Source organism: Thunnus maccoyii, chromosome 6 (assembly GCF_910596095.1).
Source record: "Thunnus maccoyii chromosome 6, fThuMac1.1, whole genome shotgun sequence".
NCBI lineage: Eukaryota > Metazoa > Chordata > Actinopteri > Scombriformes > Scombridae > Thunnus > Thunnus maccoyii.
In genome coordinates this window covers 27,589,219-27,602,903 of record NC_056538.1, presented here as the reverse complement: position 1 = coordinate 27,602,903, position 13,685 = coordinate 27,589,219, and the positions used below count along the sequence as shown (strand labels likewise).

Here is a 13,685-nt window from a genome sequence, read left to right as displayed (position 1 = left end):
GAGTTTCTGAGAGTTTGCCATGGTTTTTAACATGACTTGGTTAAAAGGCTAATCTGGAAAAGATGTCCTATTAACCAAGGTCTTGTTTTGGCCAAAGGAGCAAAACTGTGGTGAGAGTAATCCCCGTATTATCATGTTTTAACTTCATCCCTTTGCACTGGGATTAAAACCTCCAGCATGTGTGTAACGAGAGTCATTCTAAAGAGCTTAGTTGCTTGTGTCTCTTAAAACACAAAAATGTCTATAAAAAAAAAAGTTTCCTGCCTTTTTTTTAATTACACATCCTACGACGTAAATGATTTCAATTTGTAATAATGCAAATTATATTTTTATGAGAAATACTTTAATAGTTAGGACATAACATAACACAAAGATACAAACATAATTTATTCATACAGTTTTTTTTCTTGCAAAGAAACAATATCACTTGCAGTAATATGGCATTCCATATTTATATACTGTGACTAATCACAATCTAAATATTTTAGTATGTATTTACAGTCCCATCACATTAAGCTTTAATAGTATGAAGCAGTTGAACAGTGACTGCTGTAACCTTGTATGCTTTATGCTGCTTTCGTTCACACTACAGGCATGGAGGAAGAGTTTCACAAATCTTACCAGCTCCAGAATTGCCAGAGCAACTTTCATGGAAAATCCACTCCTGCTCTTCTGATGACACGATGACATGTACAATTGCCTTAAGATTTATACAGATGAAAGTGTGTGTGTGGGAAAGGGGATAGAGAGACCGAGTATTGTCCAGGTTCAGGTACTGTAAAATGAAGCTTTTGAAGTAGGTCATATTGAAGGTATGCTCACAGGTGGCTTTTCAAGGGAACTCTGGCAACGTGTCTGCACAACTGCAACAAACTATACTGGCATGTGGTGCATCTGTGTCTGGTTTAGTATGTGGACTGTCTTATTGTATTGTAAGCATAATCAATTACACAATTCAACAATTTACTTTATTACAATATTTGAGATCTACACAAAAAGTCACTGATATTTATATTAGCAGAGCAGGTGCTAATAGGGATTTATTTTGTGCAGAATATCAGTAATACACACCCATGTCTTCAAGTGTTCATTCCACAAAATCCACGAATCAATGAGCAATTGCAGCAAAGATGAGTATCACAGAGAACAGTGGAGTGTCTTTCACTCACTGCCTCTCAGACACATTTTTCGGATGATTATATTCAAATGATTACTGAGGAGAAAGCAGATGTTTTTGTTCTTACTGCTGCTGTTGTCGCTACTGCTGCCGGCATCAGTACCTTTACTGATTCTACTAGAACTACTGCTACTACTGCTTGCTATGACTGTTTTTTATTTGATATATTTTATTTGATACTACTTTAACTGTGTCACACTGCGATGGCAATGATTACATTCCTGATCTCATCCTTAGATAAACTGAACTTCCTTGATGCACACAGATACATGTTAATTGGAAGTGGCGATAAGGTGAGACGAGGGAGTGTGAAAACCATAATTACAATCAGGATTTGGGTATATGCTGGTATTACATTGTTGCATTATCTTCTCTATTATCGTCAAAAAGTCTCATCCATGGCGTCTTTGTGTTAAAGCATGAATAAAGAAACAGGCTAGTTGTTGAGTAATCCATAACAAGTTGGTGAATTTCCCCCAATAAAACACAAAATGTCAACGCTGACAAACATGGTACGTCAATTACAACAGTTCCAGTCAGAATACATAATAGATTCTCACACTACAGCAAGTGAGCAGATCATTAATAGAATTTTACAACACTTCCTGAAGCGTATTACTCTGTTCCTGTCTTGTATTGTCTTGAAATTACACAATAATCCTGCAACAAGTGGTTGATCAAAATGTAGCTGCTGCAGGAATGTTATCAGGTAATGTTCGGAACTTGGCAAACCATGTGCAAATTAGTATAATGTGTAACAGGCCCTGTGGAAGCACAACCATGAGATCACGTAGACGCATCACATTCAGAACTGTCAGCGTACCTTGTTGCACTCCATGCACTACCTCATTAATAACCGTCTGACTGGTTTGTGATAGCCTGGACAGAACCGAAGCAGTATCCAGCTCCACACTATTAATGTACGGTATATAGCACACACATGGAAAAGTTCCAGGGTGCAAAGTGCTGTTTTTGAAGGCTATTCCAAGAAAGACAAAACAGATGAGATCCCTCTTTCAGGAAGAAACACACATGAAAGCATCTGTCAGTTATATGATGTCCCGGCTGGACCAGTTTCAGTGGTTAAAGCCTGCAGAACACTTTGTGTGCTTTAGTGAAAATGGCAGGAGAGTGCCAGCATCGTATATTATATAAGAATATTTTAATTACATTCAGATTATATCTATTTAATTGGTGGATTGTGTATTTTTATGTTTATGTTTTGCTTGTCATTTTTCGTTGAAAGTTGTTCCTTCCTAATTCAGCATATTTTTTCTCATCATTATGCTCTGAAGCCTATATGTTGTGCGCGGGGTTGTCTCTAGTCAATAAAAAAAATATTCTACCAATTTCCCCTCCTGTATAAAATATATGGTTGACTGGAAAGTGAAAGATGAGTCCACAAATGACATGTCTGGCAGAGTTCTGTGAGACATTGAGCAGTCAAGTGGGATGAACTTTGGGTTGTTTGAGTGCAGACCTACTTTATTTGATATACACAAGGGACCCTTGCTCTCTCAGAATGATAAATACTTGACAGTAGACAAGAGAGATTCCCTTTCCGAAACCCAGTTACTGTAAGTCACAGCTAACTAAAAGAAGTAGTATTTTCACAGTAACATTTTATTTTATCTACATTTACCACAGTTTCTAACAGAGTTAATACAGTTGAAATACACTGTTTTTGTACCTTTGTGATGTTAAATGTTGGAGATTGTTTCATATTTAATACTGATACCACAACGATGATTATCTGCTGCTACTGATACTAATCTGATGCTCAGTCTTTGCTCTTCTCTTTCTTCCTTAACTGTTTATATGCATCTTGATTGTGTGTAAGCCATGAAATGTTTTAGCTTTATGTGCCACTTTTTGCAAGGCAAAACATCAAATTATCTACCGGTCTTTCAGTCTGACGACTTCACAGTTTGAGGGATGTGTGACAGACATTGTTGATATTGTCAGAATTGCTTGTTCGCTCCACTTGATCTAACACGTTTTCCGAGAATTATCAGATGTTAAAATACAGTCTGTGTGTTCTTTGGCAGTAGGTTGAATAGTTTTGCTCTCACTTCTCAAAATAACCCAAACCAAAAGTGTAGAATTTACAGGTTTTAATATGACACTCTAAACATATTTGGAATCAAGTCAAGTCTAGTCAGTTTTATTTATAGAGCGCCAAATCACAACAGAAGTTATCTCGGGGCACTTTTCACATAGAGCAGGTCTAGAGTGAACAAGGTCTTGGAGGGACTTTGTTTTCTATTCTGCAAAAAAATACCCTTCAAGCCAGAGATGATAAGACAAAGAAAATGCTGTTGAATTTCCGGAGGAAAAGATGTGCCTCTGACTCCAGTTATCAACTTTTGGGTTGATTAGGATGTTGGTCAGTCCAACACGTACCCCAGGGTTTGCATGACAACAAGCTGACCGATACAGCCAATAATAAAATGAAGTGCTGAAAAGAAAGGGACTGCCTGAGAGAAGGCCTCCTTTCCTAAGCAGATTTGTGTTATTTAATGTATGCGATGGGCTTCTGCTCCTCTATTTCACACTGTTATGGTATGTTTTATGTTTATGCTGCTGTATGCAAGTGAGATTCAGTCAAGGTCATAGTGAGATAAAGGAGGGTTAAAACCTTTTTCCGAAAAGAACAGTTGTATCCAGCCTGTGCCGACAGCTGTCTAGACAGCAGACCTTCAACTATTTAATTCCCTACATCAGTGAGCAAAGACACTGAGAACTCAGAGAGAGCAATATAAAATGTCACTCCCCATTTTTAGTTAATTTATTTCCAAAAACTGTAGAGAAAAGGCCCCCCTTATAGAATAGCAGATTACATATGGAGAACAAGATGCAAAAACAGCTTATACTAGAAGGAATGAAAGGGATAATCGTGTCTCTATCTGTATTTCTTTCTGTTTTTCTTTCTCGCTGTCTCTAAATAACAGATAGTCTAATTGCTAATTGTTAAACCCACTAGTCCTTCTGCTGGTGCATTCTGGGAGGACGGGGAGCAAATGAGGTGAGGCAAAGACGAGGAGGATGATGAATGTGAGACAGCTCCTGCTGGATCTGGACATGCTTCCCTCAACCCTCAGAGCTGTCTGTGCCACTGCATTAATGGTCTAAACGACACAGACAACTTAAATGAAGATGAGGGAGACTGTTAGCGAGACAAGAGAGAGAGAGAAACAAGGAAAGGGAGTGTGCATTCAAACATGCAGACAGAGAGACTCAAAATATCAGATAAATGGAGACTGCTTTTTGCGCAGAGGTGAATAGCAAGGAGGTTGAATAACAAGGTCGGCGCACTTTACTCTCCATATTTTTTAAGCCTACACATCAGCAATATATTCTCCATAATCATAGGTGCAGTTTTTTTGTGTTTAATATTATTCCCCCTCAAAATGAGCATTTGTTATTGCAGTCATGTTCTGATGCTGGACTTTGTAATGATGCTATTCAAGATTATAGCTGTCAAATATGGAAGCCTTTAATTGCAGTGCAACATTTATAGTATTTTTACATTTTTTCAGTATTGTTGGAACATTGATTGTTGATGCTCAACCATTTCATGAATGTAGAAAGTCCAAAATAACAACAAACTAATTTGACTGTAACTGAAAGAGCACATAGATTATTACATATGGGTCATCTAAAGTTATCCAATCCTTCCGTGTTAATTCTGCCTCTGTAATCAGTTAATTGACATGTATTTTAGTGTGGTCTCATTTGTTACATGTGCTGTTTGATTTTTTATTTTTTTTTTGTCATTCAAAATATTTGTTAAAGAAATTGCAATGAGCCATGTTAACTTGTTATTTTATGTGTACACTTTAAAAGTAGTTGTTTTGTCTGCCTGCTCCCACAGAAGTTCACTGAGGTCAGGCTGTGGAGGGTGAGCCAGGCAAGCCAGCACCTCTTGCTCCTTCTTGAACTATAAATAAGTCTGGCAGAGCTTTAGTGCATGTTCAGAGTCTTTGTTGTACTGGGAAAAAAATCCCTTTCCACATGTTAGTAAGCCAGAATGGATGGAATGCCATCATAGAGAATAGTGGGGTTTCTCTACGGTCCATGTGCAGGTAACCATCTGCAGTGAGATAGTCACTCACCTGATGTTATTGCATCACCATGTTTTGATAGTGGAATTTAAGTGGTGATGCATTGACCTCTTAAGCGGCTTTGTCCTCAAAGAAACATTTATACATGTTTCATATCCACTGGCCACTGAAGATACTTGCTGATTGGGTAGAAGGTGCCCAGTTAAAGGTACACTCAAGAATACACACAATGTGCATTGCTTAATGGAAAAATAACTGTTGTTTAGCAACTTTGAGTCGTACATACTGCATATTGCATCATAGGTGTGGCTCTGTTTTATGAGTGTGCATGGAAGGGGTTGAGAGCTGATGTTAGATGCACCAGAATTTTAATTTAGTGTGCAGGGTTTATTAAAAATGCAGGTAAACATAGCAACAATAACACATCTCTAACTTGGATGAAATGAATCCAAACACAGATTGAACAAACCTTTATAAATGGATGGTAATGTTCAGACAGTCTGTCTGTATGGTATGAATATGAGAATGTACTCAGACATATCTTGATACAGGAAATAACAAACTCAGTCAAGGAAAGGCCATTCCACTTTGCATCCAGATTCTCCATGTTGTTCAATCTTTTAGAGACACCCTTGTGTTTGAATGCTTATGCAATGTTTGTTAAGAGTCATTTATTCACAGCAGCAGCGGCATATTGCTCAAGCTGAAAGCCTAAGGACCATGCTGTTATTCACAAACTATTCACATTCTGTATTTGGAGCATAAATGTGTCAATTTGATTTTGGGAAGTTGACATGAGAAAACCCAAATTGTGTGTTTTATATATAACACACAGTATCTGGGTAACACCTTTTTACTTTTCATTTGCTTTTAAGGTGAAAATTACTTTATGCTTGGTACATGTTTGTGTGTAAAATATATGAAAAAAATGGGAATTTTGTGACACGTGACAAATGAGTGACAACCAATTTCAGAGCCCAGTTAGTGCTGTGGGTGCCAATCACAGTCTGATTGATACCATGAAATGTGTTTGATTTTCTCACTTTGTTTTTTTCTGTTGTGATTTGATTTAGATGCAGCATGGAAAATTCATGTCACAATGAAAAACTATTCTATTATAATTATTTAAGAGACAAGCTATGTAATGTCATTTTTTAACAGATGTTGTTCCTTTACTTATCCACACAGTTAATATATCAACGAGTTTTGTACTTCACTTTATTTCTTTGATTTGTTTTTACATAAATAGAAACTGCTGTTCCATGTCAAGCTATGGTTTGCACACTGAGGTCAGAATAAAAAATGTAATATATTAGATTAGTTTACATGAAATAGTGGAGTGGGGATAACTTGCCTCTGGGCCACACTGCATGGTGTGAACATCGCTATGATTGAGAGACATGAAACTAAATGCAAAGATGTCACCCAAAGAGATCAGCAGAGGGATTTGAATTGACATTTGTAGAGTTCTACAGTGTGCTTCAAGATGTAGATGATAACCAGAAGTGTATCCTCCCAATAATTCATGTTTTTTTCTCTCTGTTTGTAGGCAAAGCTTTAATGAAGAAGCAGAACTGCTAACATTCTTACAGAAGGGACCCTCTTCAACAAGTATGGGGTCACCATGGAAACCATTTCTCCTCCTGTCTGTCATCAGTGGCCTTTCAGGTAGGAAATTCACAAGGTGGTGTTCAGAGATAATAGTAAGACATAGTTGTACAGAATAATCTTCTTAAGTACAGATATTAGAAGAAATAGTACAGTACGCACTGAAATTTACTGTAATGACATGGCAGTTGTAAATGGGACACAGCTGGGAGAATCATCATTTATAGATGAGAGAGGGGATTTGTGTCTTTTCACATTTCGAGAGGAAAGAATCCACATCTTTGAAATGAGGAATTTTTCATTTAAATCGGAGAATAAGGGAAGATGCCATGGCTTGTGAAACGTTTCCTATTCTCGTAGGATTTTCAGTCTGAGATCTCTTGACAGGGTTTTTCTATACCTCATCAGTAAAGGTGTATGGTGGCTGTGAACAGCAGAAACTCTCAGGAAAAAAACATCCAACACATCACCACTGTAGTTCCTCAGTCCCAACATTTGCATGACATAATTTGAACAGCAAGGTTAATTAGCCAGACAAACACTGCTTTATGTATACCCTCCTAATTAAAAAAGTAAATAAAACCCCATTTAATGGATATGCATATTTATAGAAGCATCTTTAAAGCAGCTCTCTTGCTTTTGTGGCCCAATAGGAATCAAAACCTCAACGAGGGAGTCTTCTGCTCTATCAGTTGAGCTGAGTTTTCTGGTAGCATATCTTTGCTAGCGCAATTAGCAGTGAGTGCATAATTTTAAATTCCAGATCAAGTGTCTACTTCGGTCAGTCTAGACTGTGTTTGCCAGTCTAATGGATTCCGCCCTTTCGCTGGTTCTTTCAACTCATCAGGGGAAGGTTCATGTACTCTGTGGTTCTCTCCGAGCTTCAATTCTTGGAATCAAACACACAGTGCTGACTTTATTCGTCTACTTCTTAAATCACACTATTAAATGAAGGCAACTGTTTCTTAACATTTGACAGTCCCTCTGGGAAATTGCAAATTTGCGATTGCAACAATTAACGCAAGTTCAAGAAATCTCTGCAATATTTGCGTGAGCTTGCAATTGTGCTAAATTATCACATCTTTTCCACATGAAATGGCCAAATCAACAGACCATTTGTGATTTGGACAAATTGTCGCATTTTATGTCGTGGTAACTTACGTCATCACAGCACATTCAGAAAGGATTCAGATGAACATTCAGGTGGAAGATGGACAAATCTCACCTGCTAACAAAAATGACTTCCATAGACCGAGCAAAACAGTCCCCAGATGTTCCCAAATGAGGTTTGCATTTAGTTAGTCTGAAGAACACAAGTTGATGCGTTCAGACAGCAAAGATATAGCCATAATCTACCCCCAAAATAAAAATGGGCACTTTGGAATTATATATTATATTTATTTAAAGCCTATAAATGGAACTCAAGTACAGTATTTTCTTTTTTATAACTTAACTTGGAGCTCAAAGTTCTCATGTTCAGAAAATAAATTAAAAAATAGCGCTGAAATATGGTTGTTTCTGTGATATGCAGTATGCTTTTTATCAAAGGAAGTGATTACATATGACTCTTTATTGGTAGTAGTTTAAAAAAAATTGCATTATTTTCCTTTCTCAATTCCTGCAATAAGAGAACATAAAACATTGCAGATGGTATTGCCATTTTTGAGCAAAGCTGCTGCAAAATAAGGCATCTTTGGCCACAATGGTCACAAAAAAACCTCCCCAAAATCCTGGAGGGACTGGTTTGAGCCCTGTCTCCGGGGACTGTTGGATTCTGAATTTTAGAGGAGAAAGGCAGGATCCCTGGTGTGGAGGGACAGGAAGATAGGAGCATTTTTGCACGCCACAGGCTGATGGCCTGCTGTGTTATGTTGATGTCATGTGAAGTATCCACCTTCCCTTGCTTTTAGTTTTTAGAGTCTATTGGTCAGTTGTTGAGTCTATGGACTCTCATAGCTGGTCATACTTCCCCTCTTTGAGTCACAGACTTCGAAGATGCTAGCCCTGGGTAAGACAACAATTTGTGTTCATAGGACTATTTCTGTAGATCATATTACATATTGCAGTGATTCATTTCCATCAAAGTCACCCGAATTTCATTACCATTTCAACAGCAAACAATTCAATCGTGTGAAGATGATTTACAACTTTCTTAATGGTCCATATGGTATTTTACTTTCATGAAATATGTGTATTTTGTTCATATAGTACCTAATTTGTTGCATACTGGCAGTTTGCACAATTGGTTAGCAATCTTAAATGTTTGCATAGACGAGATAATGATGCACTGTACAGAGAGCAACAATGCAGAATGAACATGACAGCAAAGCTTTTTCAGGTTGACACATCTTTGTTTCCAGGTAAGGCACAGTGTAGTACACTCAGATAGAGTTAGCCACTTGTATGAAGGCTGTCAGGGTGAAAGCCAGTTCAACATTAAGGGAAGACGACTGTGGTTTTCTTTACAAAAGCACTCGGAGGTTTGTTGTATTCTAATCAAAAAACATTTTAAACAGTTATCTTTAAAGTGTGACACTTGCCTCCCCAGAGAGTGTGTGAAAGTAATTCGAGGGAAGCATGGGGATGTGTAGGAGAAATGGTGAGGCTATAAAAGCTCACTACTTATTTGATTATATGTGTAGCTATTCACACCACAAAAACTATTGAATGGAGTTAAGGAACTTTCCATGCTCTCAAAAGCAGTCACATTAAAACCCTCAGAGATAACACCATAGTGATAACCACTGGCTGTAAAACAAAAACCCCCAAACAAAAGATTTACAGGTAACTTCACCTTCACTATAAAACCAACTTTCAGAAACTCAAACAACAAAATAAATCAACCCTTTTCACACTCTTGTACTCCATCTCCACTTTGTTTACTATTCAGTGGTGTCATGTCTTGCTAATGTCACCCCTACTCGTGAGATCTGGCTTAATCATTGGATAAACAGTAAACCTCAAATTAACACCCATTTATCAAGTCTTGTCGCCTCAGGTAAACCTTAAAAATGCAGAGATACATCAGGTGACAATACGATGTGGTGGATGTTGCCATACTTCAACCGTGCACTTCTTGAAGCAGATCAAGGCATTATATAGTAAAATTTAATTCCTCAAAGGAAACCAATACCTTCATTTTCTGGTTGTCACATACTGTACTGCTTTGCATCCTTTCAGGTTTCCAAGGATAAAGAAATATAAGATTATTTTTATTTTTTCATCAGCATTTTAGATTTTTTAAAAAATGATTAAGTGGATTAGACTGCATAATGTGTAAAATATTCATCAGTCAATCATAGAAAGTCAAGGCAATAAAAAGAAACGTCTCAATAACTGCAGTGTGGAGTAACTGCGAAGTGCACTGATTATTGAAGGCTTTCAGACCAACACTAGCACTTAAGCCGCATCTCTCAGAAATGTCTCATCTGTCGTGGGTGTCTATCTGCTTTATGAGAAATAAAAGCAAAGGCTGCGGCTGCTGCAGTAGGTGCTTTTGTTGTTGCAAACATAATGAACAGAGAAATGTCAAAACTGGGTGGAAAAATCAATAGATTCTGGTATTCCAAGGTCCACTGTGGGACTGGACAATGAATAGACCCACAGTAGTGTAAAGAATGAATTTCATTCAGTATTTCATAACTATATATATTATTGATGTTTGTACAAAATTATTAAAGATATTATTATAAATTATATGAGTAGCTCAGAGTTGATTCTAAACGATCATTTATGCTACAGTATTCATATTATTATGAATATCTTCAAAAACTAAGTGTACGTTTTAGAGAAGTAACTTTAACCTTAGCTTTCTTAAGCAACTATAAGATATAGATATAGAAACATACAGAATACACAAGAACATGTCGCTTCAGCTACAGTTTATTTATTTTTCTTTTAATGAACAAAGTATTACATTAGAAAAGAATAAATTATAAAAAAAAGTTTTTCTGTTTATCAAGATTTCAACTAGTTTATCTAGTGTATAAACAGGGACTTGTGCAGTTTATTTGTTTCAGTTTCAGAGTCAATTCTGTCCATTAATTTTTCATCTAAGGATTTTGTTTCTTGGTACCAAATGGTTGGTTGGGTGCATATAGAACAGAACTGACAGAATTTGCTCTGCTTGTTCATTATAGGTATCTACATTGACCCTTGTTGTTTTACTGCATTGCCTCTCAGAAAAATTGTTAGTCTCTTAATGGCCTTATAGGGCTTTACTAGATGATTGTTTTTCCATCTTTACATTCCATACTAATATGGAGAGAAATCTGTGACCGTGTCTACTTTTCTCTCGACCAAATTTGCCATTTTATCCATCAGAGGTAAACATATCTCGATTTTCTGGAACACAACCAATTAAAAGTTTCAAACAAACTTTGTGAAATGAGCTTCCTGTTTAACACACTACGCATCTGAATGACATTATAGGAAAGGAGAGACTCTGTTGTTGACTCTGTTCATGTTTTTACATTCAGTCAAATATAATAATATGCAAATACTTAAACTGCAAGTCATTAACCTTTCAGCAGTGACGGCATCACAAAATGATTTCCCTTGAATGAACAATAAATTATGGTCACTCTAATTTTACATTAGCATACAGTGCTGTATATGCATGAATAAGATACCTCAGTTTGTCTCCTGCTTCCAAGTGCAGTGCTGTATACAGCTTTAGTTTTTAAGCACACAGTCTATATACCTAACGTATTTTGAGACAGTCTCAAGCTAGCTGTTGGGGAAAAAAAAACCCAAAAAAACACTTTTGCAGTCTGCAAGAAGAATCAGACCAACAGTGATGATGTTTTTCTGATTGAGATTGCATTGCCACTATATGCATAACACTGTGTCTATACAGAAAGCGTAGCGTGAGCAGCAGAAGCAGCGTGTGCGTGTGCATCTACACGGTAGGCACAGTACAGTGTTTTTAAGTCACCTATGTTTTTAAAGCACTTAGAGCCCAATACACAGTGACTGTAGTACACCTATAGAGCATGTGACACGCAATCTATGTAGACAGTTGTATTGATTAACGTAGAAACTGATACGGACGACTGAAAAATTCGACTGAGACGCTTTCAGTGTAGACACGTTGTAAGGGTCGTGAGATTGATTGATTAATGCTATGTGTGCCCCGAAAAAGGAGGTACCTCTTTGACACGGTCAGCACAATAAGATCTATTGAACTAATAAATATGCAGAACTTTTGGCACTTTCATTTCATATTATGGTGCAATACTTTTGTTTTTATGGTGAATTGAACATAACCTCATGCAGAGAAATGCACGTGGTCCACATTAATGATCACAATTTGTCCAAAAGTTCCATTTTGTCCATTTATTCAATTCTGGTGTCCAAGAGATATAATAGAAACAGTGTAGACAAATGAAATTTTATGAGCATCACATAAAGACCCTGAAAAGAAGATACACACAATACATCAGTATTGTCCTCAGGCATGTTGTTGTCTCATTAGAAGCAATGACATGAAGCAATGTCTTTACTTTTGTTTGCTTCCTTCATTCTTCGGCCTTGAGAGAAATTTTCTGAGCTCATTCCTGTTCGGGTTATTTTGGAGGGATGACTCTCAGGAGGACTTTAATCAGACCTCTGGAAGGAACTTGTTTTTCCTGTCATCAGCCACACGTTAAATGCTGAGTGTTGCCTTATCAATAACTGACATCATATTCACCAGATTAGTGTTGCACATTTTGTCTGCAGTGGAGATACCATCATGGTATTGATTTTTAAATTGTGATACAAAAAGAAAGAAAAAACAGTGTGCTGTTTAAGAGACAACAGTGTTAAATGTTAAATCTGTAGATTGTGGTTTTTTGGGATAGTCGTCCATCCTACCAAACAGTTACTTGACTAATGTGACCATAGGTAACAAAGAAAATCCATGAAAGTAGCGGTTTTCCACTTTAGTCAAAACAGCACTGAGAGCTGAGTATGCTTTTAGCACTCACAACTATAAGAAATATGTCACATTTTAGTAAGAGTGCTGCACTTCAAACTGGTTTTCAATATTATCAGCAGTTGAAGCCACAGGCAGCCATTCCCAGGGGTGTGATGTAGTCTTTATCTATTATGATCCTTTTGACATGATGGCTTTTGTAATGGATTATTGACCTACTGTTCTCACTGAATATTCTAAAAATGCTCACTTTGAAGACAATAGTTCCTCTGCTCTATTTTATTTTCCTTTGTACCTGTCTCCACTGTCCAGTCATTTTCATTCCATACATATTTAAATCATGCAGAAGCAGAGAGGGCAGCACAATTAGATTTCTCTCATGTTTAAAAGTAGGCCGGACAGGCATGATGTCAGGGCCATTTTTTTTCTCCCCCAGCCCGCCCCTGATTGAACTACAGTGTTGCTTGGAGTGTAAAAGTGTGGAACGGTAATTCAGCTGTTCCTCAGCTAACTCTTAGGTGTCTCAATATTAAAAGTGGGTTGCAGAGAATATAGATGTGTGGGGCTGCATAAGTGATGCATGAAGTCATTTTCACCAAGGGCAAAAGAGTCATACATCAGAAATATGGTTTGGTATGGGGAAACGGATAGATATTTGCATGCACTACACATAGCTGGATCATGCAGTGAATATATCGCTGTGATTGTATACCAAGAAAAACAAACATTAAATACTGTGTGTGTGGAGTTTTCTTAAAAGTCACTTACACACCATAGAGGTTAACTGCTCTTCTTATTGTCCTTCCCACTAACATCCCACTAAACCAAACGACATAGTCCATGGTGGTCAATGCTCGCATAAAGCAATAATGGATAGTCACGGTCCTGCAGGTTAATAATTTTGTGTAGCTAAACTTTA

The 13,685-nt window shown here is 37.2% G+C and overlaps 1 protein-coding gene across 2 annotated transcripts in view; it reads left to right on the top strand.

Moving 5' to 3' along the window:
- Positions 1 to 13,685, top strand: part of cntn5 (contactin 5) — a 108,880-nt gene that overhangs the window by 25,672 nt on the left and 69,523 nt on the right. For both annotated transcript variants that reach the window (XM_042413889.1, XM_042413888.1), the window contains exon 2: positions 6,791 to 6,909. In XM_042413889.1, coding sequence (XP_042269823.1) covers positions 6,855 to 6,909 — 55 coding nt within the window. In that variant the 5' untranslated portion in view covers positions 6,791 to 6,854. The remainder of the gene's footprint in view (positions 1 to 6,790; positions 6,910 to 13,685) is intronic.